The sequence below is a fragment of the Aquila chrysaetos genome, chromosome 13 (genome assembly GCF_900496995.4).
Source record: "Aquila chrysaetos chrysaetos chromosome 13, bAquChr1.4, whole genome shotgun sequence".
Classification (NCBI taxonomy): domain Eukaryota; kingdom Metazoa; phylum Chordata; class Aves; order Accipitriformes; family Accipitridae; genus Aquila; species Aquila chrysaetos.
The window spans coordinates 29,645,218-29,672,342 of NC_044016.1; the positions used below are offsets into that span (position 1 = coordinate 29,645,218).

Genomic DNA, 27,125 nt, shown 5'->3' on the forward strand with positions numbered 1-27,125 from the left:
GCTTTAGAAAATTTGCTCCTATCTTCATAGTGGCAAGAATTGCCAGTCCAATGAGCCTAACCCAGTTTCCAGTCAGTTCTATGGTTCACCACTGCCCAATAATATCTCAGAATCAAAGGAAAAAAATTTCCCTCAACAAGGTGAAACCACAGTAGAAGCTTTTTTCAAGAAGTTTAGGACTGTCTAAGTGTAGGACTACCTGTTCTAAATGATAGCTGGGAATGTTTTCGCAAAAGTTAAATTATGTGAAAAAGATTAAGAAAAAGAGAACAAGCTTGCTTTCTTATTATTCTGATTTTGCTGAGCTAACCCAGTTTGAAGAGAGAATAAGATATTTGCAGAATCAACAGTAAATACAAATACTTTAGATACTCACTCAGTTCAGCTTCCTTTAACACTAGAATTTGCGTACAGAAATTACTATTAACGAATAGATCCAAGCTGCGCCAATAACATTTTAAAGATGAATACCTGATCAAACACACCACATGCAAGCTAGGAATACAATTCTGCAAGTCTTGCAAAAAAAAGTCAGTCTTAATGTATGTAAATAAAACATGACTACAAAAAAAATCTGGTTTTAAAATGTATAGCAAAAAGCATACTTAAAAATCTTTTTCACCTCTGAAGTATTTCTAAACTTCTAAACTAAAGATCCATATTAAAAATCTGTTTAAAAACAAGAATTAAAAAAAAAAAAAAAAAGGAGAGTCCTGTGAATTAAATCTCTCTGGCTGTTCTTACACTATCATACAGGAATTACAAATTGGGACGACTGTTTGTCAGACTTCATTTTTTGCAGCTTTGAAGTTTTAAATAAAATCTTTACAGTTACTATGAAAAAAAAAACATAAATAACTCCCAGGCTGAAACATAAATTATTAGTCTATCTATCTGCATTACTTTGTATAAACCAATTTTTTCAATACACAGTGTCAACTTAAAACATATTCTGATATAGGGTACTGCTTCTGTATATTCCTAGTGTCAACTGAAATAGGTGATTCACTTTGCTGCAGTTGAAAACAAATTCAGTGGAATTGCAAACAACGTTCTAGTATTTAAAAAAAAGAAAAACAAACAAAAAATAAATCAGGAGAATACCTGACCACAGATGCAGACCATCAAAACCATAGGAATACAAGTCATCACCAACACCATTTCCTCCCCATTCTGCTCCTCCCCCTGGGTACGGTGAGTAGCCCTCTGTTGAAGCCCAGCCCACTCGTAGATGAGTTGATTCTGCAGTCACAAAGGGCTCTAGATGGTCCACCATAAGTTCATAGTACCATTTTCTGTATTGGGCAGAGCCTTCACTAATCCCCAAGAAGATGTTGGGTCGCATGCTTAAACAGAAAGAATAAAAGTGGTTATTAAAAACTTATCTCAAGAACATGATGAAGTACTGCAGACTTTTCATTAAACTCAAATTTCATGCTTTTTTTATGTGATTAAAACAATAGAAGTAATTTTATTTAATAGAAACATAGACTACCAGGTTGGAAGGGACCTCAAGGATCATCTGCTCCAACTTTTCTTGGCAAAAGCACGGTCTAGACAAGATGGCCCAGCACCCTGTCCAGCTGAATCTCAAGTGTCCAATGTTGGGGACTCCACCACTTCCCTGGTGAGATTATTCCAATGGCTGATTGTTCTCATCGTGAAAAACTTTCTTCTTGTGTCCAGTCGGAATCTCCCCAGGAGTAACTTGTACCCATTACCCCTTGTCTTTTCCATGTGACTCCTGGTAAAAAGGGAGTCTCCATTTTCTCTTCAGCCACCCTTTAAATACTGGAACGTGGTGATAAGGTCTCCCCCTAAGACTTCCTTTCTCAAGACTGAACAAACCCAGTTCTCTCAGCCTTTCCGCATATGGCAGGCTTCCCAGTCCTTTGGTCATCTTTGTGGCCCTTCTCTGGACACTCTCCAGCCTTATCTTGTCCGTGTCTTTTTTGCATAGCAGGGACCAAAACTGAACACAGCATTCCAGGTGTGGCCTGGCAAAAGCTGAGTGGGATAATGACTTCTTTATCTTTGCTGGTGATGCCCTTTTTGATGCAACCCAGCATGCCCTTCACTTTCTTTGCCGCAGCAGGACACTGTTTGCTCCTATCGAGCTTGTTGTCCACCAAGACCCCCAGGTCCCTTTCCACAGAGCTGCTCCCCAGCCAGGTAGATCCCAGCCTGCGCTGCACTCCTGGATTATGTTTTCCCAGGTGCAAGACCTTACACTTGTCCTTGCTGAGCTTCATAAGGTTCCTCTTAGCCCACTCTTCCGGCCTAGCCAGGTCTTCCTGCAGGATGGCTCTCCCTTCCGAAGTGTCCACTTCCCCGCTCAGTTTGGTATCATTGGCAAACTTCATCAGGGTACACTTGATCCCATCATCCAGATCACTTAAGAAGATATTAAACAGTGTTGGGCCCAATATTGATCCCTGGAGGACTCCACTTGTGACAGGTTGACGGTTTGAAAAGCAGCTATTTACCACCACCCTCTGGGTGCAGCCTGTCAGCCAGTTCCCCACCCACCACACAGACCACTTGTCTAGACCGTAATGCATCAGTTTTTTCAAGGAGGAGGCTGTGGGCAGCCATATCAAAAGCCTTGGAGAAATCCAGGTAGATAATGTCCACCACTTGCCCCACATCAACCGAGCAGGTTACTTTGTTGTAGAAGGCGATCAGATTTGTCAAGCACAATTTGCCCTTGGTGAATCTGTCCTGGCTTTTCCCAATTATGTGTTTCATTTGCCTTGTGATAGCCCCCAGGAGGATTCATTCTACAACCTTCCCAGGGACTGAAGTAAGACTGATGGGCCCATAAGTTCCTGGATCCTCCTTTAAGGCCTTCTTGCAGATGGGGGTAGCATTAGCCTTCTTCTAGTCTTCTGGGACATCCCCCAATCTCCACAAATCCTCAACGATTATAGAGAGTGGCCTTGCAATGATGTCAGCCACCTCTCTTAACACCCTTGGGTGGATAATGTTAGGGCCCATTGATTCATAGTGGTCAAGATCTTGTAGTAGTTCACATACCACCTCTTCCTTCACAGACGGTGGGTCTGTGTGCGCATCAACCTGGATTTGTGTTCCCAAGGCCTGGGGCCCAACAGTGTTGGTAAAGACAGAGGTGAAGAAAGTGTTGAGAACCTCTGCCTTTTCAGTGTTGTTGGTGATTAATTCACCTCTCCTATTTAGCAGCAGGACAACATTCCCCTGTTTCTGCTTGTTGTTTATGTACTTGAAGAACCCCTTCTTGTAGTTTTTGACATCTCTGGCCAACTTCAATTCGAGCTGAGCTTTTGCTTTTCTATCTGCATCTCTGCATACCCTGGCAGCATCCTTGTAGTTCTCAATGAGTATTCATCTGCTTTTCCATCTCTGGCATGCTTCTCTTTTGGTTTTGAGCAGACTCAGAAGCTCACAGTTAAGCCAAGGGTGTCTCCTGCTGCACCTAGTTCCCTTACCTTTAAAGGGGATGAACCGTTTTTGTGGTTCCAGGAGAGCATTCTTGAAAAACTCCCAGCACTCACTAGCTCCTTTATTCTCCATGGAAACTTCCCATGGAATCCCTCCCAGCTGAGCTCCGAGCAAGATGAAGTTTGCTCTTCTAAAATCTAAAACCTTTGTCTTAGTACTAACCTTCAGCATGCTCAGCAGGATCGCAAACTACACAATATTATGATCACTGCAGCCAAGGCTATCACTAACTGAGATACTACAAAGTAGGTTTTCTTGGCTTGTGGGTAGTAAGTCCAGCAGTGCCTCATTCCTGGTTGGCACATCCAACATTTTTATGAGGAAGCAGTCCTCTACGCACTCCAGGAACTTGATGGATGACCTGTGAGCTGCTGTATTGTTCTTCCAACAAATCTCTGGGTAGTTGTAGTCACCCATAAGAACCGGGTTCTGTTGATCGAAAGCTTGCTTAAGTGACCCAAATATTGCTTCATTGGCCTTATCATCTTGGCTTAGAGTTCAGTAGCAGATGCCTACTCTAAGATCCCCCTTGGATATGACCCCTCTGATCTTGACCCAGAGGCATTTGATAGGGCTTCCACAATGGCCGTAGCTGAATTCTATACATTCAAGGTTCTCCTTAACATATAGCACGGCGACTCCTCCTCTTCCTCCCTGCCTGTCTTCACGAAACAGCCTATAGCCATCCATCGTGATCCTCCACTCGTGAGCTGTCCCACCATGTTTCAGTTATTCCTATGATATCATAACTTTCTGACTGGGCACGGACCTCCAGTTTCTCCTGTTTGTTCCCCAGGCTGCATGCATTGGTATACGAACACTTGAGGTGGTTGGTCTTCTGGTTCTCATCTTGTGAGGCAGCTAAGGAACATTTCTCACTGCTCTGGTTGGCCTGGCTTATCCCCAGTTGGTTGCAATGGCGTGAGAATTGCCACTTTTGACCCCACCCTCCAAGTCCTTCAGTTTAAAGCCTGCCTCACCAAGTTGGCCAGCCTGCTGTCAAAGATTCCATTGCCTCTTCTAGACAGGTGGATCCCATCCCTCCCTAACAGTCTATAGTCATCGAAGAATGTCCCATTGTCATAAAAGCTAAAACCCTCATGATGGCACCAGCCACGAAGCCAGAAGTTGATTTGCATTATATGTCTATTTCTGGCTGCACCCCTTCCTGTAACCGGTAAAATGGAAGAAAAGATAACTTGCACACCAATACTTTTCACTCGTACCGCCAGGGCTCTGTAGTCTTCCTTGAATCTGCCCAGTTTCCAGTTTGTGGTGTCATTCCTGCTCACATGAAACAGTAGCAATGGATAGTAGTAGTCTGTGCTCTTGCCAAGTTTCACCACCCTCTCAGCAACACCTTGGACCTTAGCTCCCAGCAGGCAGCATATTTATTTATTTATTTATTCTGGTGGAAAAATGCTCTATACAGTTAAACTAAAAAAGTGTTTGTTTCAGTAACTGAAACAGTATCCTCACTCAGATACCAATAATAATATTTTATGTGTTTGAACATTTAATAGATGTTAATTCCTATATACAAAAATTACAGCTATTCACCAGTTACCAATAGAAATGTAGTAAGTATACACTGCAGGTTTAATTTTACACAGCAAACTGCATTCTATAACACTGATTATCCATTCAAGAGAATAACATTTTAAAAGATACAAAAGTAAAACATCAATCTATTTCAGAATTCTCTTCCTTCCTTATTCCAAGTCTTATATAACTTAGTAATTTGTAGCGGTTGTACCAATCCTTAATGCCAATTTGATGTTCCTACTGCTGATGATTTTAAAGTACTTCACAAGCATACTTAAAAGGCAAAACTATTACTGTGCTTATTCAGTATCTAGTTAAATAGCAATATGTAGAGTCATACATCTAAAGGTCATGGGGAAAAAAAAGGAAAGAAAACTATGCTTTTCTACTGTAATTTTGGGATAATACTGAATCTAGAATCTCATCCCAAAAAATCTGTCTCCAGACAATTATTACTGTGTCAGCTTTGTACTGAGAAAGCCATCCAATCCTGAATTAAAGCTGTAGAGTACAGAAATATCCAAAATCAATGCTAGGTATATTTGCTCAATGGTGGGTTACCCGTATTGCAAAACATCTTTTAGACTTCTAGGCTGAATGTATCTAGTTTTCACATCCCTCCACTGGATTGGGTTATAACTTGTATAAATATTTTCTTTCTACGTGCAAGCTGCCTCATCAATAAAAATGTAGCTCTAAGCCAGTGCATGGTATGCCTTCTTGTGTAGGGAATGCAGGGGGAGAAAGAAGGGTTGATACAGGCTGTTAAATACAAGTCAGTGTAAAAGCAGCCTTTACTGATCTGATTGCTTATAAAATAACTTGTTTTATCACATAAGACTAATACACTTTCCTTCTAGCGGTATATCGGGTGTCTTCTGCCGAAAGTTTAAGTATAGATACTCTTCACTTTGTTAAAAGTCAAACATTTAATCCCCTTAAAAATATAAACAAAACCTGCTTGACAAAAAGCTATCTTCCAGAAAAGTCAAATCACTTGCAAGTTATTCGTAAGATTACCAATCGAATCTTTTCTGCCTGAACACAGTATCAGCTTTATTATGCCTTTGTCCAGACTCCACAATTTAATCAACCTAATAATTGAACTTACTCTTTTTAAATAGAGGTTTGTGAATAGAATTTTCCAGTCCCCTGGAAATGTATGTTAAACAGCAATATCTTAGCTCCTTTGCCAATTATTTTTGGTGCAAGGTATGCAAGTCTCAGTCTATCACTAAATGTTTTCAATGTTTCATTGGTCTTCCTGACTTTTGAAAAAATAATCTTTTTTTTCCTTACAACTGCAAGAATACGAATATTCTCATTCACAACTTCCTAATTGTCCTGGTTTCAGCTGGGATAGAGTTAATTTTCTTCCAAGTAGCTGGTATAGTGTTATGTTTTTGAGTTAGGTATGAGAAAAACATTGATAACACTGATGTCTTCAGTTGTTGATAAGTAATGTTTAGTCTAAAGTCAAGGATTTTTCAGCTTCTCATGCCCAGCCAGCAAGAAGGCTGGAGGGGCACAAGAAGTTAGGAGGGGACACAGCCAGGGCAGCTGACCCAAAGTGGCCAATGGGGTATTCCATACCATGTGATGTCACGTCTAGTATAAAACTGGGGAGAGTGGGGGCGGGGGGATCACCGCTTGGGGACTACCTGGGTGTCGGTCGGTGGGTGGTGAGCAATTGCATTGTGCATCACTTGCATATTCCAATCCTTTTATTATTAATATTGTCATTTTATTGGTGTTACTATTATTAGTTTCTTCTTTTCTGTTCTATTAAGCCGTTCTTATCTCAACCCATGAGTTTTACTTTTTTTCTGATTCCCTCCCCCATCCCACTAGGTGGTGGTGAAGTGGCTGAGTGGCTGCGTGGTGCTTAGTTGCTGACTGGGATTAAACCACGACACTAATGCAGAGCATTAACCGCATTTGCTTTGTCTACAGCCATGTATGGGAAAGACAGTTCTACCTTCCCTGTACAAGATCCAAAGTCAGCTCAGAAGCTCAATCAGTATCCATACATTTAAAATTTCTCCTCATGTATTTTTAACAGAAGTTTTTGTTAGTCATTGTAGTTTATCAGTTGTCCAAATTTATTGCTGACATGGAATGATTCCCATTACACCATCTTTCCATGTGTTATACATGTCGATGTGTTATTAGATGTGTTGGGAGAAGTCAAGTCACATGTGGTTATGAAAAATATGAGTGAATATATTAGCTATAAAATTGCCAAGTTCATTTTCACCTTTAGACTTGAAAAGGCCTCCTTGCAATGTACAGTTGTGGATTTTTTATGTTTTTCAGCATCTAATAAATCCTATGAACTCTAAGTACTATTTCTATGTTTCAATTTTCATTCTCACTTAATGATTCAGACTTTTTAAAAGATGTAAGCTTGAGACAGAGGAAGATCCCACGAATCTTCACTTGAAGCCAGATTCTTCTGCCTCAGCATAAATTCAAACTCTGGATAAACATTTACTTTGTAAATACTACTTTGCTAGTTTAAGATGTTATTAGCTTCATCTTGTTATTAGTGTCTGCTGGAAGGTACCTTCTACAACTCTGCCAGTGGAAGGAAGGGTTAGGGCACTCCCTAAATATCCCAGGCACTGATAAAGGTGTTTGGCACTAATTCTTGATTTTGACCAAAGGTGATTAGGAAGTCCTCACAAGATCACAAACATAAAGGCAGTCACAGGACACTGGCTGACAATACTTTGAAAGCAGAGCTAGATCTAGACAAGAATCTTTAGAAGAGACTACAGTTTCAGAGACTTAAAGCAGTTTAGACCAGCTTTAGCTTGTGGCAGCTCTCTCTTACCCATGTTTTGCTTCTAATCAATATTGCGAAGAGTATTTAAAATCCTAGTAAGAATAAAATACCTTAATAAAATTTTTGGAACTAAAACAGGTTTTCTGTAGTGACTATTTCTTTTAATCACAAGTTTTATTCTGCTTTGTTCATAGATACGGATTTTTTTCTTTTTCTTTTTACCTGCTCACGTGGTTGACAAGGCGCGTCTGTAAGAGCAGATCTCTTCCTGGCAGGAGATTATCACAGATTAGATGTTGATTAGACCGAACAGCTACTCCATGACAAACACAGAGAGAACACAAAACATCCAAAACCTGAAAAAAATAGATTATTTTAATCTTAAATATTTATTCATAATCATCATGAGTTACTTCAGGCAATACAATGCTATATACCTTGTTACTGGAATACATGTAAGGGTATGTAGTTCATCCAACATTGTACTTTTAATTTACAACAATTCTGAAATTCTCCTAACAATATTAAGATGTATTTTTCCTGCTCCCCTTGAGAATTTGTGTGTATCTATGAATACAGTATTAAAGTATTTGAAATCTAACTTCTACACAGAACAACGTGCTTGCTTTGTTCACAAATGTTCACCTAAATATACTTCTCTTCTTTGCCTACCTTATGGTTTCTTCCATGTTTGTCCAAAAGACAGATGATTGATTTAATATGTCCTTCCTTAATAATGTTTAGAGCTTCTGGGCTTTCCACCAACACACAGTGTAAAACCTCCAGAATTCCTGAGAAAAAAAAGAAAAATTATTTATTCAAAGTCCATGTAAAATCATAACTGCACATAATACTTCCTAATATATTGCTCAGCAACATGGAATAATTTCAAAAATCATGGTATATGATAAACAAAAGCAAAAAAGGATTGATGTACTTCTAGATTTCCCAAAATAAGTGAATGTAGTAAAAATCAGAAAGGACCAGAAAAAAAACATAAACTAATTTGAAGTTTTAATAATAAATATGTGATGATCAACTCTCACAAATTCAAACAAACTGGGTAAAATACTGGTTTTCAGTGAAGAGGTGGAGACTTCACACTACATACATATTATATACATAAAATATGCTCTCTGTATTTACAGTTTTCTGTTCCTTCCCTTAGAAAACCATATGAACCACTAATGAAATCAGTTACCTCTGAATTAGAGAGCAGAGGTAAATTCCCAGTCTACTGGCCCACTGTGAATAATTTTCTTTGTGTATGTAACAGCTATATTGGGAACCACACTGATGTTCTTAAAAGAGCAAACAAACAGAAGCTAGCATGAAACTAAGATGTGCAAGGAAGTAAGAACCACTAAATCTCCAGTGGCCCCTCAATTAAATGCAATTCCAATTCCAATAAAGCAGCAGTCATTGCCATCAAGAATCATCAGCCTTAAAATGGCTCCCTGCAATGGGGCAGTAAAACAGGCTCCCATGTGTACTGGATCAAGTCACCACTTTTTGCGCTCTTCCACACTTGGCAAAGACAAATATTACACAAATATTCATTATCAGTTGCTACAGTTGTTGCCACAATGAGAAAAATCAGAGCACTGAGGGAAAGCTGAGAAGCAGTCTTAAACCTAGAGATATGCAATTCCTGTTTGCGCTGTACATCTCTCATCATTCTGTCTTCATCCCTGTATTCAAGCCATGGCTCCAAACACTCAGGTTAACCCTTGCAAAGCAAGATCCATAGCATGAGTCTTCCGCTCTTTGCCATACTCTCTTTTACTAAAAGAAAAATGTAGCACTGTAAACTCCCCTTGCTGTGGGGAAAAAAAAATTCATTAGGCAAAAACACTGTCTCAGTAAGAGTACTCCAGTCTTTCTTTGATCGTAGTAAGGAAGAGATCATCAGCCGCTACAGTTGAGTAAGACTACGGTCACCTAAGGGAAAAAAGTTCCACACAGCTGCTAACTGAAGACAGATTTTTAGTCTCAGTGCCAAGACAGTGTGATGACAGAAACGATGACAGAAATATTAGATTTGAAACAGTATTTATGCTGATCAGCTGCCTCCCTCTCACCTTAACATTCCAGGTTGGATCTAAAGCTTACAGAGGGAAGCAAGTACTTTTCTGCTAGATTTCCACTGGTTTTGAATAAACCACTGAAAAAATGTGTATCATAACTAAATGACAGCTAATATTTAAGAATTTAAAGATGGTGTTTCATCCACATAACTGTCCTCAGTATGCATCTGACGTTTTCCGAATTTGTAAACAATAAAAACAAGCTTTTCAATTTGTAAACAATAAAGAAAATTAGAAATGCAAATTTCAGGAAAAAGAATATGCATTTTGATTTATTGGGGGAATTTTTACACACACACATCCCCTTTTGGTTTTTTATATAATTCCTGAGGAACAATACAATATGGTCTGGAACATTATAACTAACTGATCATAAATCCCCTCACAAACCAAAAATTAAAAATTAAAAGTTAATTGAGCAAGCATTTTAGAGACAACCAAGCAAAAATGAAAAGAAAAGCTGAAAACCAGAAACTCTAAACAGAATTTAAAGTAATGAGTACAAAAAAATTGTTGGAACCAACATATCTGTTTCTGCTAAGTATGAAATGCATGCTTATGCAGGGAATAATGAAATGCAATGAAATAAGTAATAACTATGAAAAAATTACAGACTGGTATTAAAACCATTATTAAATCTATTACGAGGAATAGCAATGGCCGGGAGTTCCAAGTCTAATGTATTGTCTTTTACTGGATCAGCAGAAAATCCCATCTGGAGAATTTCCCAAGTATCTTATTGAGGAAAGGAATATCAAACACCATTAAAAACTTACAGAAATAACATACCTATGCAAAGATATGCATTTGTAGACTTAGGACATGTTCCAGTGTTACACACCAGCAAAGACTAAAATACCTTCAGTTCATGAATTATTTTTTTTGTAATTGTTAATTTCAGACCAACTTGTATTACTCTTACTTGCATTTGGATCAAGGTATAGCTCTATATAAAAACAAAAGTAAAAAGACCAACACAGCCAAAGAAACTGTAGAATTCCTCATAAAGAAAAAACAACAAACAAATTATTTTATAAAGGATAGAAATTGGGCTGTGCAGACTTCTACAGAGGGATAAAAAGATATGAAGAATGTTATGAACAGTCGTATGTCAACAAAGATTTTTAATTTTTTTCTTTAAACTTAGATTTTAGATTCTCATCCTTGTTAAGACAAATTAGTCTGCCAGAAGAGACAATGGTTAGTTTTCAATTACTTTCTATTTGAAAGGTAGTTTTATTTTTTATTTCCCAAGAAAATCTGAATTAAAATGAGGATTGGAATTCCCAGTGACTTCAGTCATGGCTGCAGTCACCTGACTTCATTCAGATCTTCATTTTAATCTTAGACAACCTACAGCACCATCCACTTTTATCTCCATACTATTTAACATTTTTTCCAGGGATCTAGAGGAAGATATGCTGTCATCACTAATAAAGTGTACAGATTACTCAAGGACTGAAATGTAGTAAAGGTGGAAGACAACAGATACAGTGACAATTTGATTTATCTGGTAAACAGGTTTCAAACAAAGTCTGTGTTTTAGTATGTTTGAAGATGGAGTCATATATATGTAAACAGAAAATGCAGGTGACCCTGTACAGATACTGTAGACAATTTTCCTGTTCCGTGCAGTGGCTGCAAAAAAAGTCACAACCACGATATAATGAGCTAGATGTGAACTCCCAAAGTGATTCTGTAGCCCTGAAGGTATAAGCAGAAAGTCTCAACAACTAAAAGAACATACTAAACGTGAATTTGGCAGTGGTATGATCTGGGCTGCAATAGATGTACACTTCCAATATTGACAGTAACAATATTGATAAAGAGAATAAAAACCTAAGAGTCATGAGAGCAAGCTAAAGGAATAGATGCCCTATAGCAACATAGCGGGAGCACAATCCACCCAGCCTGCCAACTAGACAGGCAGGCATCACTTGTACATGGCCAAAGTACCTAGGGAGGTAAGAAAAGTGTTACAAAAGGATCCTCAATCTAGAGGGGTAATCTGTAACAAGATTGTGTGCCACGATGATCTGGGAATGCAGGGAAATCACTACATTCAAAACATGGTAATTTAAAGTTTGCCACCTCTCCTTGTAGCACTGAAACACACTTTTAACAATATAAACAGTAATCCAATATGAAATTATACCACATAATGTAAGTGTGGTAACCATAACCTTGGAATTTTCAGATTTGTGTAGGCAGATTCATAATCTTAACTTTGTCTTAAAATGGTATACAGGGTTCATTTTCTAGTCTTAATCTTTTCAATAACAGAAGTAAAAATATTTTGAAGATGTAAACATTCAATAATAAATGAATGTTATCAATCAGACCCAGATGCCACAGCAACTTCTTCAATTACTGCAGCATCTGAATGCTAATTATCAAACACGTTTTGTTCTAACAGCAAATTCCCTCTACTTCAGAAAAAATTGCATATGAATGTGCAATGTCTGTTTGGACTGATCCACTTTCAGATTGTCTACATAAAGACAACTGGACCTGTTCCAATTTCATTGGAGTTGCTGAAGGCAGAAAAGCAGGAAGTGTTCAAATTCAATACAAATATCACAAACAATACAATATGTGGAGTTTATAAGAAAGATGAGTAGAAATTCTTTCTTAATGACTAACAGATGAACGGAAGCATGTATTTTCAGGACATGCTGACTTCTCTAATGTCATACTGTAAAATACTAGCATTAAATGCATGCCTTTAGAAAAAAAAAGTACTCAAAACCTGATATTACCTGGTTCCAAAAATCTTCTCTTGGACAATATTAGATTACTAACTTGCCCTATTCTATTTTTTATTACCTGTGTTTTAATGCCTCTATAATGTTAGTAGGACTATTTAATCCCATCTGGAATATATTTCAGAGTGAAAGACTAATCTAATCTTAATTTATGCATTGAAGACACAGCTGAAGCATTTGCATTGCATTATTCACTCAGCTCCTGTGATATATCACTTCTAATATGGTCTACTCTCAGACACATTTATACTTGGACAAATCTTCATTTTCTTTCTTTTGCTTCAGTGAAGATCAGGAACTGACTCAATTTCTGATCTGATTTGTACAATCAACTCACAATTGCTGTTTATATATTTAATGCCTTTATTCTGTTTTCATAACCTTCTTAGTTCAAGGATAACAAAAAAAATTAAAATAGCAATTTTATTGGTAATAGTTTATGGCATCAAATCTTTATTGTAACATATTCAAGAAAACACCTGCAGGAGATGTAGCTGACAACTTCAATGTTGAAGGTGAACTTAATTTTGGTGTGATTAACAGAGCATGGTGTTTCTTCCTCACAAACACTCTACCTTAGAAAATGAATTAATTATTTTAGGTGAATATATGCAGCCAGGTGTTCTTATTTAAGAGGTGTAACACAATCCAGTGTTTCTCCCTATTGTAGACCTACCACTGTAAATTAAAACAGTGAATATCCTCACACCAATCAAGCTACACGAAGCTTAAAATCTGGCAAGCAAGCATCCCACATAAAATCACAAAAGCACATTTACATATTAAAAGCTAAACCTACTATGCCTCTCAAGATAACTAAAACACAGCATAATTAGCATCTTGTATAACTGACTCCCTCAAAACCAGAAAAAGTCTTAATTATAAAATCAGTTTCAGAGGCAACATGGAAGTCATGTTACCAGAACACATGGGGAAGGAGTTCAAGTGGCCTAGTTCCTAGAAGAAAACTCAGAACAAACGAGCACTGCAAATATCAGGACCTTCAGAATTTTTGCAGCATGTCATGAGGTTCATTATGCAGTACGACTACAATGTCAGATTACTTTGCAGTTTACAGAATTCTTCTCATACCTTACTATAATGTCATAAACATAAACATTTAGGTTTTAATTTTCAAACCTCATTTTTACTTTGAGATTAATTTTTAAAAATACAGACACACATAACAGAAACCATGTAACACAGCATTCTTAGAGCTGTCATAACAAATTTCATCTCAAACCTCCAAAAGTTGAGTGCAGTTTTGTATTATTTCTGAAAATCCTAGCTCAGAATTTCAGATGTAAAAGTAGGCCTCTTAGGAAATAATTTCACCATGGACAACTGGGGAAATACACTGAAATTAAGAAGTTTTCAGTCAAATCCCATGGAACTGCATAATTGTGAGAACATTCTCCTTAGATGAATGCTCTCACACCAAAGGTGGACTGTAGTGGAGAAAAGATCTAGCCCGTGATTTTAACAATTTTTAGATGCTCTTCTCAGTTTAAATTCTCTGTTACTGAAATGTTCATGAAAGCAAGAAGATCACGGCATCTGCAGAGCAGGTTTCCCTAACAATAATATAAACCAACACGAATGTTCCGTTATGACATCTATTTGGTTAGGATCTCTACACCTAATATACTAGCTACAGTGACAGGATGATCAGCAAAACTGTACCTAGACACCAGTGCTATGAGCAGCTCACTGCCTGTAACACCAGCTGAGAACTAAAGTAGTGATACAGATTTAGCCTCCTATGTTCCTGTTGCTTTGTATCTTGAGCAGCTCAAGGATTCAGAGCATAAAAAACCCACGGCTGAAACAGATCACGTGCATGCCAGGAGTAGGAAGTAATAGCATAGTAAAACAGGTTCCTCACCCTAACCCCATAGTTCTGCAGCAAAAACATGAAACAAAATTCTGCAAGCAAAAATACTTCTATGAACCATTGCTGACTGGAGGGGCTTACACGGGCAAATGCTTCCAAGTCTCTATACCAGTCTCCACCCCAAGAGAAGAATAACTGAATTCTAAACTCTCTGCTTGCCTGAAGAGTTGACAAAGGAAAAAACTTCCAAGAGGAGAAGCATCGATGTGTAACTGCTCTTCGCAACTGCAATCACCCACTGCAGATCTTGCCAATCAGCTAGTGAACGCCATGGCAGTTCACCCTTGGCTCTGAGAAGGAGAACATTCCTATGACTGACATTTTACAATATTTTCCCCTGTTGTTGGTCAGTTCATCTCAGGAACAGATCTATAGCAAATAAACAAAATGCACGTGACTATTTAATGACAAAGCTGAGGGGAACATAAACACCCTATCTGCTTTGTTTACTATAGGACACATCTGTTCTCATGGCTGCTGCTGATCCTTTGAAGACTACTGAGGTAAGGAATTTGATAATATATGCCAAATGGTGATCTGTGGCTGAGGCAACTCCAATTTTTATTTGGGATACTCAGCAATAGCAGGATATTTCTCCTGTATTAATGACACAGTAAAAGGCTGATGAGAACAACTGCGTTAAGCCTGTGACATTTCTTTTCAAATGTCTACCAGTCTAATATAAACCAAATAACTTTTAAAATGGGGGACATCTTCCCTTCCTGGCATTCCTCCCTTAAAATGTCAATGAATACAAGGACACATCTATCCGTGGCAGAAGTACGATTCCGAAGTGGGAAGAACAGGATGGGGAAGGAAATTTTAATTCCTCTGTAATCAATGAAAAATTATTACTGAACAGAAGATTATTATGTTCCTTCCAGCTCATGAAACAACACACACACAACACTAAAATAACAACATGATAGGAATAAACTACAAATATGTAACCGGAAAGGTGTGTTACATTGTTCTCACTGTTGTTGTAACTATCCTGCCCATTGGTCTCACTACAAACGTTCATGCCTTTTGAACTTAAGTGTAGCATAATTACAGAAAATAAGGCTTGAAAAACTCTCAAGAGGCCATTTTCCCACAAAACAGTAACAAATATTATATATAACTCAAAACAGTCACAAATGCAACTGGAAAACATTTCTTAGTCTGTAACTCTGAAACGGCTCCAGATGGGTGAGAGCAGAGAACAGAAGAGGGAAGAGAGGGGAAATTATATGTATCAATAGTAATGACAAAGCAAAGCACACATGTACTACAGAGAGATGAAAAAACAGACAATAAAAATTTAAAACACAGCAATCGCTGTGTTATTCAACACATTGAATATTTTTCAAATCTGTTGCTCTTCCTGCAGTGGATTCAAAATACCTTCCATGTGCTACTAATAATTAGTTCCTGAAATCCACTTTGATACCTACACTTACTGTAAAATATACACATGAACCAGAATCAGAATATCAAAGAATACCAGACAAGGTATTTCAATTACAGTAGCTAGAACCAGGCAATAAAAGAGAGACAGGTTAAGACAAGTCTGTCTCTGGCATTACAGTAAAACTATTATTACATTTAGTATAAGAGATTCTATTAACTTGGTTAGACTACAATTCTGAGCATTGAAGATTAATACAAATTATACAGGACATCACAAATATTTATACTGCAATGTTCTTATAGTAAAATTACAAAGAAAAATACAAATAAGAAGTATATTAACATTCATTACAAAAATGAAACAAACTATTGATATTGAGATTGCCTGTGGTTGCACAAGCATTACAAAATTGTCTTTAGCTTCTTGGTTGCTTACAATTCTTCTCTCCGCAGGACTATGTTTTACTAATTATTGACTTAAAACATAGAAATTTCTCAACTTCTATACTGGAAGGTATATTCCAAATACATTTCTTACAAACATTTAGTGGTTTCTCCTAGTAGTTTCTCCTATACAAACTTAAGATTTGTATAATGGCAAGAAAAATATGCTTCTAGATTAAGTTAATAATCTATATAAAAAGTTGAAATGTCTCAAACCAAAATTGCTTTTACTGTGTTATTATTTTGTATGTTACCATTACTGTGCATTACATGTACAACTCCTCCAATTCTTATCATTTATATTTCTGTATTTCCCTCTTCACTTTTAATTACAGGGAAGAAAAATTTGCAAGGCAAATTCCTTATCAGGTATAAGAGCTTAATTTAGACCGAGCTCTTGCTTGTTTAACTTTTCTGTCCAGTGCACGTGAGAAATAGAGCTTTCTGTAAGGAGCAATTAACATTTTTCTTATTTCACCTTTTTTATAATTTCTTTATTCTCATGTCCTATGATTCACTTAATTGGCAAACCAGATATTAGAAGATATCACCACACCATGTTTCCAGTTACTGGTGTAACCTGTAGGACTCCAAGAAGTATTACATTGGTAAGAATAAAATTTAGAACACTGGCCTTACACTACGCATGTTTTTTAAACTCCAATAAATACTCTCACTAATCTCAGAAAACCGGGGCAGGGGGAGTCAGGCTGCAGTGACATTTCTTACCAACAGAATTACTTTGGTTTTTGATCTTTATGTGATCATCATCATGAAAAGCATACTTAAAAGGAGTCAAAAATCAGTCTTAAGAACTAATCACTCTATTTGAATCTCATTTCTTAGCTACTGGGTCCAAGTTTGATTACTGTCTACTCTTCAGATGCCTAGATGACATAATTTTGGTATATTTTCATGGTGAAAAGAACATTAATTAAATCTTCATGTAAGAAAAAAGTTTGTACTTGCATCCGTAAAATGGGGCAAGAGACTCCAGTATCACCCATAAAATCAACACTATTAATTGCAGAAACATAGCCCTACTATCTCTTCAGTAACTTTGAGATACACTTAGCAGAGGTCCTTTAATGCAATGAGATTTGTCTACCATCTGTTTATAAAATCAAACTACAGTGCCATGTTTCACACACATACTTTTAAAGATAATAGAGTAGTATTGTTTAAAAAAAAAACCACAAAATAATTATTCTAATAAGTATTGAAGACCTTTTTTTTTTAAATAAACACATGCCAAATGTGGTAGTCCAGATAACCACCTTTAAGGTCCTGTTATAGACTACAATCATGTTAATACATTTAAGACAGTAAAGAGGTACACAGTAGCAAGCTGTCTATGCCAACAGGAATCATATATCACCAAGAGAAATTCTTAAGATGTTATTTACATTCACCTAATGTGCAGTGTTCACACTACTTATTTCTTATTCTGCTCAAAAAGTATATTTTTCCAGTAGAGTTCAAAGAGTTTTTTAAAAAATCCACTGGAAACTTAAAAATACAATGTATTTGGCTGGCAGAGTAGGTTTATGGAGAACAGATTGCTTCAAGGAAACGGAATCCAGGATCACCATTTCAGTGAGAAGTACAGTACAGCTCAGCATAACTTCATTGATTTTCACTTTGAGCAACACAGACTAATTGCATCTCATAGACACTGAGGGGTTAAGATAGTGGTTCAGGAGGAAGATAAGAAATTAGGTAATGACAAAGAAAATAAATAAGCTAGCTTAAAGAATTTGTGTCTAAAGTAAGACAGAATTCCCAGATTCTCAAATCATAAGTGTATTTCAGGCATGCTCCTTCTCATTAACTTCAAACAGAAATTCAGACCTCAGGAGCGAGAGAGGTGATTAAAAAGGGAATGTGTATGTATTATGGAGGTAACACTGTTACATGCAAACATAGATGGGTCTTCAGAAAATACCTCTATTACACATACTCAAGCAGAATACATTAGCTTTCCTATATTACCACTACGGTCCTTCAAGAAGAGACAAATTACATCCATACCATACAGTTATTATTATATTTAGTTTGATGCAAATCCTGAAAAACATGCAGACTTCCAAAGAGAAGGGAAGGGAAAGTAGTACAATTACAGAGAAAGCAACTTAACACAACTGAAACTGTAGAACAACTGTTCCGCCAAATGGTTTGTTTGCCTGAATTAAAAGGTAACATTACAACTCATTGGTCAAGGAAAAGGAAAGACTGCTAGAACTTAAGGTAGAACTACAACTGATATCAATATGGTAAAATGTTACAAATATAAGTCTCACTTTATTAATACAACTTACTCTCTCATAGGAAGTACTTCATGATAATTAGACTGAACAAGTAAATCACCAATTTTAAAGAATGAAAAACTGGTCAAATAAGGAAGTTAAAATACTAAAAAGCATACCAGAAGAGGCTTCCAGTCTTTCTAATCTGCTGATCAACCAATCAAGAGATCCAGAAAACTGAGCACAGTTTTTACGATTCCCTCGAATCAGAGCCGCTATTGGAAAAAGAGAGGGGGGGGGGGAAATATGACAATTATAAGTCCATTTAAATCAAAAGAATCCCTGTCTTGTCCTGCCAGGAAGGATCCAGTAAGATAGATTCTTAACCTTTAATTATTGATGTTCTTGATTTAAATTTAAATAACATGAGTAATAGTTAGATTTAAGCCTAAGAAATACCCTTGGCATCAAATTCACCTTTAAGGTATTTGAATTATTTTGGCTTTACAATCATCTTGATAATCCCTGCAAAATGCTCTACATGAAGTAGCCAGTACTGACACCACAAAAGTCAGCTGCTACTGTAGAAACAAATTTCTGTAAAACAGTATTCTTGTAATGACAAGAAACATTGGAAGAGCAGAATGTGAAGCCAACGACATAGGTGATGAATGTAAATTATTTTCTATTGATACAATACCTTTGTTCAAGAATAATAGGAACTAAACCAAGATAGATGTCCAGGAACTGTTTGTCATACTTTTGACAGGGTTGTAGGGGGGAAGTAACTGCTTTGAAACTGTTTCACCCTCATGCTTTAAGCTGAAGATTGAATGCATGCACTGACTTGGTGGGTATAACTGACTAGAAATCTCACTGAACACTGTAGGCACCCACAAGCCTGCCCTGTCCTGCAAGACGTGTGTTTGCATGTATGTGCATACACACAAGCTCTCAGAGAAGCATCTGTTCCACTCCAAAAAAAGAGTGAGGCACTAACATTTCTGTTTGGTGTGTGGAACAGTGCAAACTGCTTTTCTTAAGACTGTTTTCCAATTCTGCCAACAAATTATTTCAACCTGAAATTTCTATGGTTATTTTCAGCAGCAGAGACTGTTGGTCCTGCTAAGATGCAATGGCCTCTTAAAATCTATGTTTCATTGCTGCAGAAATTCACTATATTATATTGCAACTGTGTTTTTATGCTGTTTCATTATAAAAGGTTAAACTTACAGAGTTGTGACATAAATATGATAAGAAACTGTATCTGCAAAGGGGAAAAGCAATCTTGGAGTTAGTTGCAAACAAGTCACTGCACTGACAGTTCTGCATCATGAATAAAGAGATCACAATCCAATTGCTTCATAGCCAACCTCCCCCCCCCCCCCAAACCAAACAAACAAAACCAAAAAACAACCCCTAACAAGCAAAACAAACAAACAAAAACCTTTCTCTTGCTGTATTATGTGACAAAAAAATCTATATCCTGAAATCTTACATAGTCAATTAATCATGACCATAGTTATCTGAAAATACTCAGGCACTGTAAGAGAAGGAGCATCTTGTTAAAAGACACAGATTAGAATTAAGGAACACCTGTTTCTGTAAGTGACATTTTAATTGATTATGGGCAAGGTACATAATCTCACTGTGCTTCAGGTACAAACAGAAAATGAAAGCAGTAATAGTTCATTGCTTAACACAACATCAATAAATTTGACTTCATTAACAGTAATAAGACACAGATGGTTTCCTAAATGCAGCTCAGCAGAAGTTTGTGCAAGGTTAGTATTCAGTGGTTAAAGCTGTGCAATAAATGAGGTACACAGCCACTTAACATTGAAAACAAAAAATAATGTCCAACAGTTGCTTCTTTTATTGCCCACTACTCTGAACAAGACTAGCATCCAGTTTTAAATAAATAAAAACCAGGATGTGATCAGTCAGACAATAAAGTCACATCATTACATATACTCCTGCACATTCTTTGGTAATACAAAAGAATCAAATACAAGTTCAGAGTGATTGTATGTATTTGTAACAGAAGAAGGACAGATGCCTTAGTAGATATACAGCAATGATTTTAAATTGAAAGAGAGTAGATTTAGATGGAATATAAGGAAGAAATTTTTTATGATGAGGGTAGTTGGACTAGATGATCTTTAAAGGTCCCCTGCGACCCAAACCATTCTATGATTTTTATATGTGGTAGTATCCAGTCTCAACTCAAAGTCTGTAAATGCCTCCATTCTTGTCACAGTGAAATATATCACAATGTCAATGATGTGGCAAAAGCCATGAATTCTGGCATCACGGTTTACTTTTATTTATGTGCAGACTCAAAAACAAAGCAGTGCTTGCTGAAGCAAGACTGAGCAAGCAATATCCATTTGTCATCCATGCAATTACTGTACAGCTCCAGCTTTATTCAGAACAGAGCAACGTACAAATTCATTATAGCCAGATCAAAGCCAGGCTTCTTAAGCATTAGCTGCCAGAAGATAATGCAGTTAGGGAAGTAACATAAGGGGGCAGGAGGCGTATGGGGACTGGGAAGTCAACAAAAGCTTGTGCACTGTTCCACTACAAGTCCATGGAAACAATACTTAGTACAGGACAAGTAGACTCTTTCAGAAGTAATTTTCTGGGCTTGTCAACTGGAAATTTCAGACTTGGAGAAATGATTCCACAATCAAGCCACTACTTCCTCCAGTCTGAGCTGTGCTTAATGTAACAAGAGATAAAACTAAACTGTTACAAAAACTTCAACACTCCCCTACATCTATGAATAATCCAAGCACGGACTTTTATATTCCATCATCTACACTCTAAAAGGATATCAGTTTATTTCATTGAGACATTAACTCTCTGGACCTAGTCCATACTTTTAAATGTTTACAATTCCTGCCATAACTTCTTTAATTGATTCTTAATAAATCAAATAACTACCATTATTATACATGAAATAATCACCTTTAAAAAAAAAGCCTAAAGCAGATTCACTTTACTTAGTGGGCATACATGAGCTGAAAGATAGATTAAGATGTAAAATTTCTACCAATATTCCTTCTAGACAATCTTTTTAACACAGGGTTGGACAAGCAGACATCCCCCAAAACCACATTACATAATGTCACATTTTCAAGCATTCATACAGGCATTAGGGTGAGTAAAGAGTAAAAACAGAAGCAGAGGGAGGGAAAACCTAACAGTAGTACCTCTGTGATAAGAAGCTCACACTATAATTTAGTATCATTTCCACTGTGAAAGCTTAGTTTCATGCATCTTTTCCAAATTTTAACTGTTAAAGTTAAAATTTGCTGCCCTTTCTGCCTTCCAATGGTTGAGCTACCTTCAAAAAATTCAGACTGAACAATCTGGTTGCTTGCAAGCATGAAGATAGCCAAAGCTACATGGGGTTGTTTTGTCTTGTTGAAATATAGAGAAAACAGCAAGAAACATTTTCTTCATTTTCTATAACAGACCATCGCATTCTGAAGGAAGACAGACATTGGCAAAGGTAAGAGAAGAATGGAGCTGTAACATGCAAACAAACATGAGAAAGGCCTACACCAGTTTGAAAAACATAAGACATGAGGAAAAAAAAAAAATAGAAGGAAAAAAAAAAAGAGGGAAAGGATCCGAACACTCCATTCAAGAACCTACAATATAATTCATGTTGCCAAGTCATAAAATTTCTCAACCATCAAACATCATAAATCCACCAGCAAAAACTCCCATCTACCTCTGAAACAGTTCTTCATATAGAAATACAATACAAGGACAGCAGTGCACCATTGTTACAAATCACTCTTAGCTGAAATCAAAGCAGTCTGATGTATCTGAAGTTTCAGTCCTGCTTTTGATCCATATGCTGACTCACTCACCTGTCACTATGCTGCAAGTTACAGAACTGGAGAGAGGTGTATAGAGGATGTATTTAGCTTACAACTATAAAACCCATGGAAATCAAAACCAAAACCATTAAAATTACCTTATAATGTTCAGAAAATCTACCAATCTAATGTTGGGAAATGCCACTTTTGGTCACCCTTGCAACCTGTGTGTATGCATCATGCTACAATCTTCAGCTACATAGAGGGGCTAGATCTCAGCAACTCCTCACCCAGAAGCACAGGCACAGGAACCACCTTCTACCCTAATGGCCTGTGGTTAGGTGACAGCAGCCACTGTTCAGCTAGCTCCTTCTTTGCTCTGAGAGATCATGGGAGAGGGCTTCTGATTGTCTCAATGATATTTACTGTGTCAACTTCTGTTTCCTCTGACAGAAAAGGTAGTGGGCCAGACAGAAGCACCTCACTGGTTTTATCAAGGGCTGTGCACCATATGCTGGATATCCTTTTTTCCCCCCAAGATTATTTTGTCAAGAGCACTAGATGATGAACCTAGTTTGACTATGGAAAACTTTGCAACTACTATATACAGAATTCCTGCCTCACTTTGCTGTTGGGTAGTAAGGAAAGTTTGTGTGAAGTGAGGCATGCCATTAAAATTTAATTTTCTGTGCCTCTGAATTTGGAGGAGTACAAGTTTTCAGTATGCCTTGCACACATGAAATACTGCTGAATATTCTGAAAAAAGGTCATATCCCACAGCTCTTAATTTGGGAACTAGCATTGGTAGAGTCTTTTTACGTAAATTTCTCTCTGTATCTGTTCCTCTGTGTGAATGGGAGATAATACCTTCTATTTGGTTTATTACAGAAGTTTCCAACAAAACACTTACTAATAGTTCTAATTATTCAGATTAGTAATCGTAAATGGCACAAAAGAACTCCAAGATAAAAGCTTTGTTTTCCAAACATGAATTAAAAGGCTCACAATAAATAAGGTTCAGTGCCACACACTGAGTAGCAAAGAGAAAATGAAGTATTTTAAGTACCAATAATAAATGAGCACTAAATAAGGAATGGGTCTTATAGAAAAACTAGTATGTGATCATGCTTCACAATGCATACCCACCAAAGAGCCAATTAATAATATACAGACTACATTCATCTGGGCACTTCCTAACCACTTCAGTCCATTTTACAAACTCAATGTTCAGTCCTGGAGTTTTTAATGGAATTGATGTATAACATAACATTACTTGTGTACCTTTTCAACACCAAATTTTTCAGGAGTGAGATTTAGTATAAATCATACATAAAATGCTTTATGTTTTACAGGAAAATAAGATAACAATCCTGTATGAGGACTTTGTCCAAACTCAAGCTTTTGCCAAAACACATGCAAGTTTAAAGGCAAGAAGGCCCTCACATTAGGGCTGGTGTGTTACAGAAAGCAAACAGCATAGGTACACATATGCAGCCGGCACAAAGCACTGCTTAATGACAGGGACGCATTACTGTCCTCAGTCACTTCAGGTCAATGTTAATGTTATTATTTAGGCTTACTTATGGCACTGAGAAAACCTAATGACAGAGGAGCAAGGAACTGACAAAATGGTCTCTTAGGCAGTAAAATTTCCTTTTGTAGACAATTAACAACTCAGCAGGAGTGAATACGCAGGCAGCTATAGTAGTGAATTAATAACCCTATATAATGAGTCATAGTAGAACATAAATAACATATGCAATTCAAATTGGTGAGCAAACAGGCAATTAAATGCTACTACCTAAATAGCAATTTGACCAGGACACCAACTAACAGATACCTGCAGAAGGTATTATGAGATTTTCAGTGACTGCAGGTGGACAAGACGTTCATGGCATACTGCATCTAAAAGAGTGTACCGTTCCATGGCACACTGTATCCAGTATAATGCTGGAGTCACTGGTCATTACTGACTAATAAGAGGGGTCCTGGTTACAGAAGCTTTAGATTTATGCTGCAGTTCTGCAGCCAGATGTGTGAAAAATCGTAGACTTCTACAAAACTGACCACAATGTCATGGCTCCTTAACACAGGAATGACATATTCATATATGTTTTGTTCACACACTTTTGGGTGGTATACAAGATATACCAATAATTTGACAATATGAAAAACCAATCAATCATTTAATTGAAGTCAGAAACATGTTATTTATCATAATAAATATTATTAGAAAAATCACGTTGTTTGAGTGTTTTCAGTGTATTTTATTCTTAAGCACATGGAAGGAGCTGGAAATGCAAAAATCTTGTTTAATTTGTATCCTAAATTTCTACACAGTGGAAATTCTTCTGTACTAAAACAGGTTCGTGTTTCTTTTTATCTGAGTATTATTTTGAGCTAAAACAATCCAAGTAACCCATAATATGTCTTACCTAGCAATTCATACAAAGAATTCAGAATAGATTTCCATGCTTCTCCAGCTTCCTTCCCAGCTACGTCTGCAAAATGAGCTGCACTGCTGTATACATTCAAGCGATCAATACATTCAAGAACAAGGTTGATCATACCCTAAAAATGGAAAGGCTCAGATTGTCAGAGAAAAAAAAAAAGTATTGTTTAGGTGCAAACACATAAGATTTTCAGAAATCTAAGAAAACAAAACATGAAAGGGAGGCTATGCAAAACACCAGAATATATACAAGGAGTTAGACAAGTGGAGTCAAACAAGCAATCCCTATGGAAGAGTGTTCCTTGACTGTGGTAATAAAAATTTATCATTTAGGACAGTCAAAATAAAACAGAAAATAAACAGTATTCCAGACATAATTTTAGGCAAGTTTCTATTCTGGAACACATTTAGGCATCTGACTAAGTATAGGCAACTATCACGACCAGAGAATAACAGACAATATTAAACAAAATATTTAAAGCATGCTTATTAAACCAAAACATACTTCTGCATCAAGAGATTAAACTATAACAGAAGAAACTAAATATTCAGATTACACATAAGGAGTAAATTATGGTTAGCTTTCAAGGCACAAGGTCATATTAATATCTAAGTTTTTTAAAAAAGGAAAAGGAAGTAAGGCCTTGAATGTATTTCCTTAAATATACAGGAAAATCAACAGATCTAAAGAGATTATAAATGTAGCAAATAGTTTGACTCTTACAGGACAAAAAAACCACTGCAAACCATACTCCAGATTAGACATCAATGCTCCAGACAATGTGAAAGAACACTTGCAGACAACATGGTGGAAAATCAGGAGTAAAACTGAGAGAAGTACCTCTTCCTGGAAGAGGTTCTGGCGATTCTTCAGTGCTCGGAGCCTGTTTTGTTTGTCTTCATGCTCCAAATGTTCATCAGGGGGGTGAAAGTAGCCAATCAAGTCCTGAAGGCTCAGACTGACTGACTCAATAGGCAAATCAACGGTGGAAGACTTCGCTTTCTTGCTGAGAGCATCAAGGCCCCTACAAGAAGACACAAAGTCTCCTGGGTATTGGAAATTAATTTATTTTATCATTTCAACTCTTTATTGGTTTAAAAGCAAACTTTGTTTAGCTGCCAAAGCTCAATTCATTTTCTGACAGCTATGTAACTTCTCAAAAATTATGTATGTCTGCCCCATTCTCCACTTAATCATGCACCCCTCCCTTCCCAAACATAAACTGGAAGCATCAAAAATGTTGTTTCTCTTAGTTTTTTTTAAATCCAGAAAACACATTTTAATATTCTACCTACACATTTAACAGTACCAAAGGCAGACCAAAAGATGAAGAGAAGTTATTGCAAACCTGTTCAAAGCATCATGAGGCTGGACTGGACAGAAGTCAAAGAACCAGTCCTATGGTGCTGGAGAGGGCCCAGCTAGTCCATACGGGCTCTCAGGCATGTCTCTTACCTGTTCTTAAGCCACCTTCAGTGCTGGAAGATGCAGCTCTTCCACACACTCTATCCCAGCACTTCATTAACCTTTTTGTTTCCCTGATATACAATTCAAGCTCAGCCTTGCTGTAGTCTATGACCATTGTCTCCTAGAAGTGGAGGGCAGACGGTTCTCATCCATGTTGCACCCGCCCCTTCCTTAGCTGCATCCCCAACAGCGCTGTGCTTTCCGGAGCCCTGATATACTTTTCTCCTCCATTTAACCTCATCTTTCTTGAAATGTGGTTGTGGCAGCGGAGACCTCATCAGCGCCATGCAGCAAGTGGAAGGAGAGGGCTTTCCCTTGCACCTCCCCGGCTCCCCTCAGGAGGGCAGTGGCGGGCAGGGGGCCTGCCCCAGCCAGGGGCTGCAGGAGGCCCGCCAGAACCTTCTGGAAGGAGCAGGAGGGGCCATGCGGGGCAAAGAAAGCAGGGGTGCTGAGGGCCCGTGAACACAGCACCCATCCTCAGGGAGGAGAGAAAGATCCAGAGGATCCTTAAACTCTGCAGGAGCCAGCCAGAGCCCTGAAGCTCTGGGTGAGGAGCAGCCCTGACAGGAAGAGCCCACCCTGGTGGCATGCAGTGGGGGAGAGCAGGAGGAGGGAGCTTATTTGACATTCATGATTTCTCTTTTGACTCATTCTCAATTCTGCCATTGTAAAAAGGTTTTTTTTGCTAGCGTATTTTTGAGTAAAACCCTGCTATGTAGCAAAGAGGT

At 37.5% G+C, this 27,125-nt stretch overlaps 1 protein-coding gene across 9 annotated transcripts in view; it reads right to left on the bottom strand.

The window, feature by feature from the left end:
- Positions 1-27,125, bottom strand: part of RYR2 (ryanodine receptor 2) — a 456,533-nt gene that overhangs the window by 211,791 nt on the left and 217,617 nt on the right. For all 9 annotated transcript variants that reach the window (XM_030034940.1, XM_041128385.1, XM_041128384.1 and 6 more), the window contains 6 exons: positions 25,771-25,954; positions 24,913-25,048; positions 18,821-18,916; positions 8,486-8,604; positions 8,036-8,169; positions 1,105-1,346 (listed from right to left, as the gene is read on the bottom strand). In XM_030034940.1, the coding sequence (XP_029890800.1) occupies positions 1,105-1,346; positions 8,036-8,169; positions 8,486-8,604; positions 18,821-18,916; positions 24,913-25,048; positions 25,771-25,954 (911 nt within the window). The remainder of the gene's footprint in view (positions 1-1,104; positions 1,347-8,035; positions 8,170-8,485; positions 8,605-18,820; positions 18,917-24,912; positions 25,049-25,770; positions 25,955-27,125) is intronic.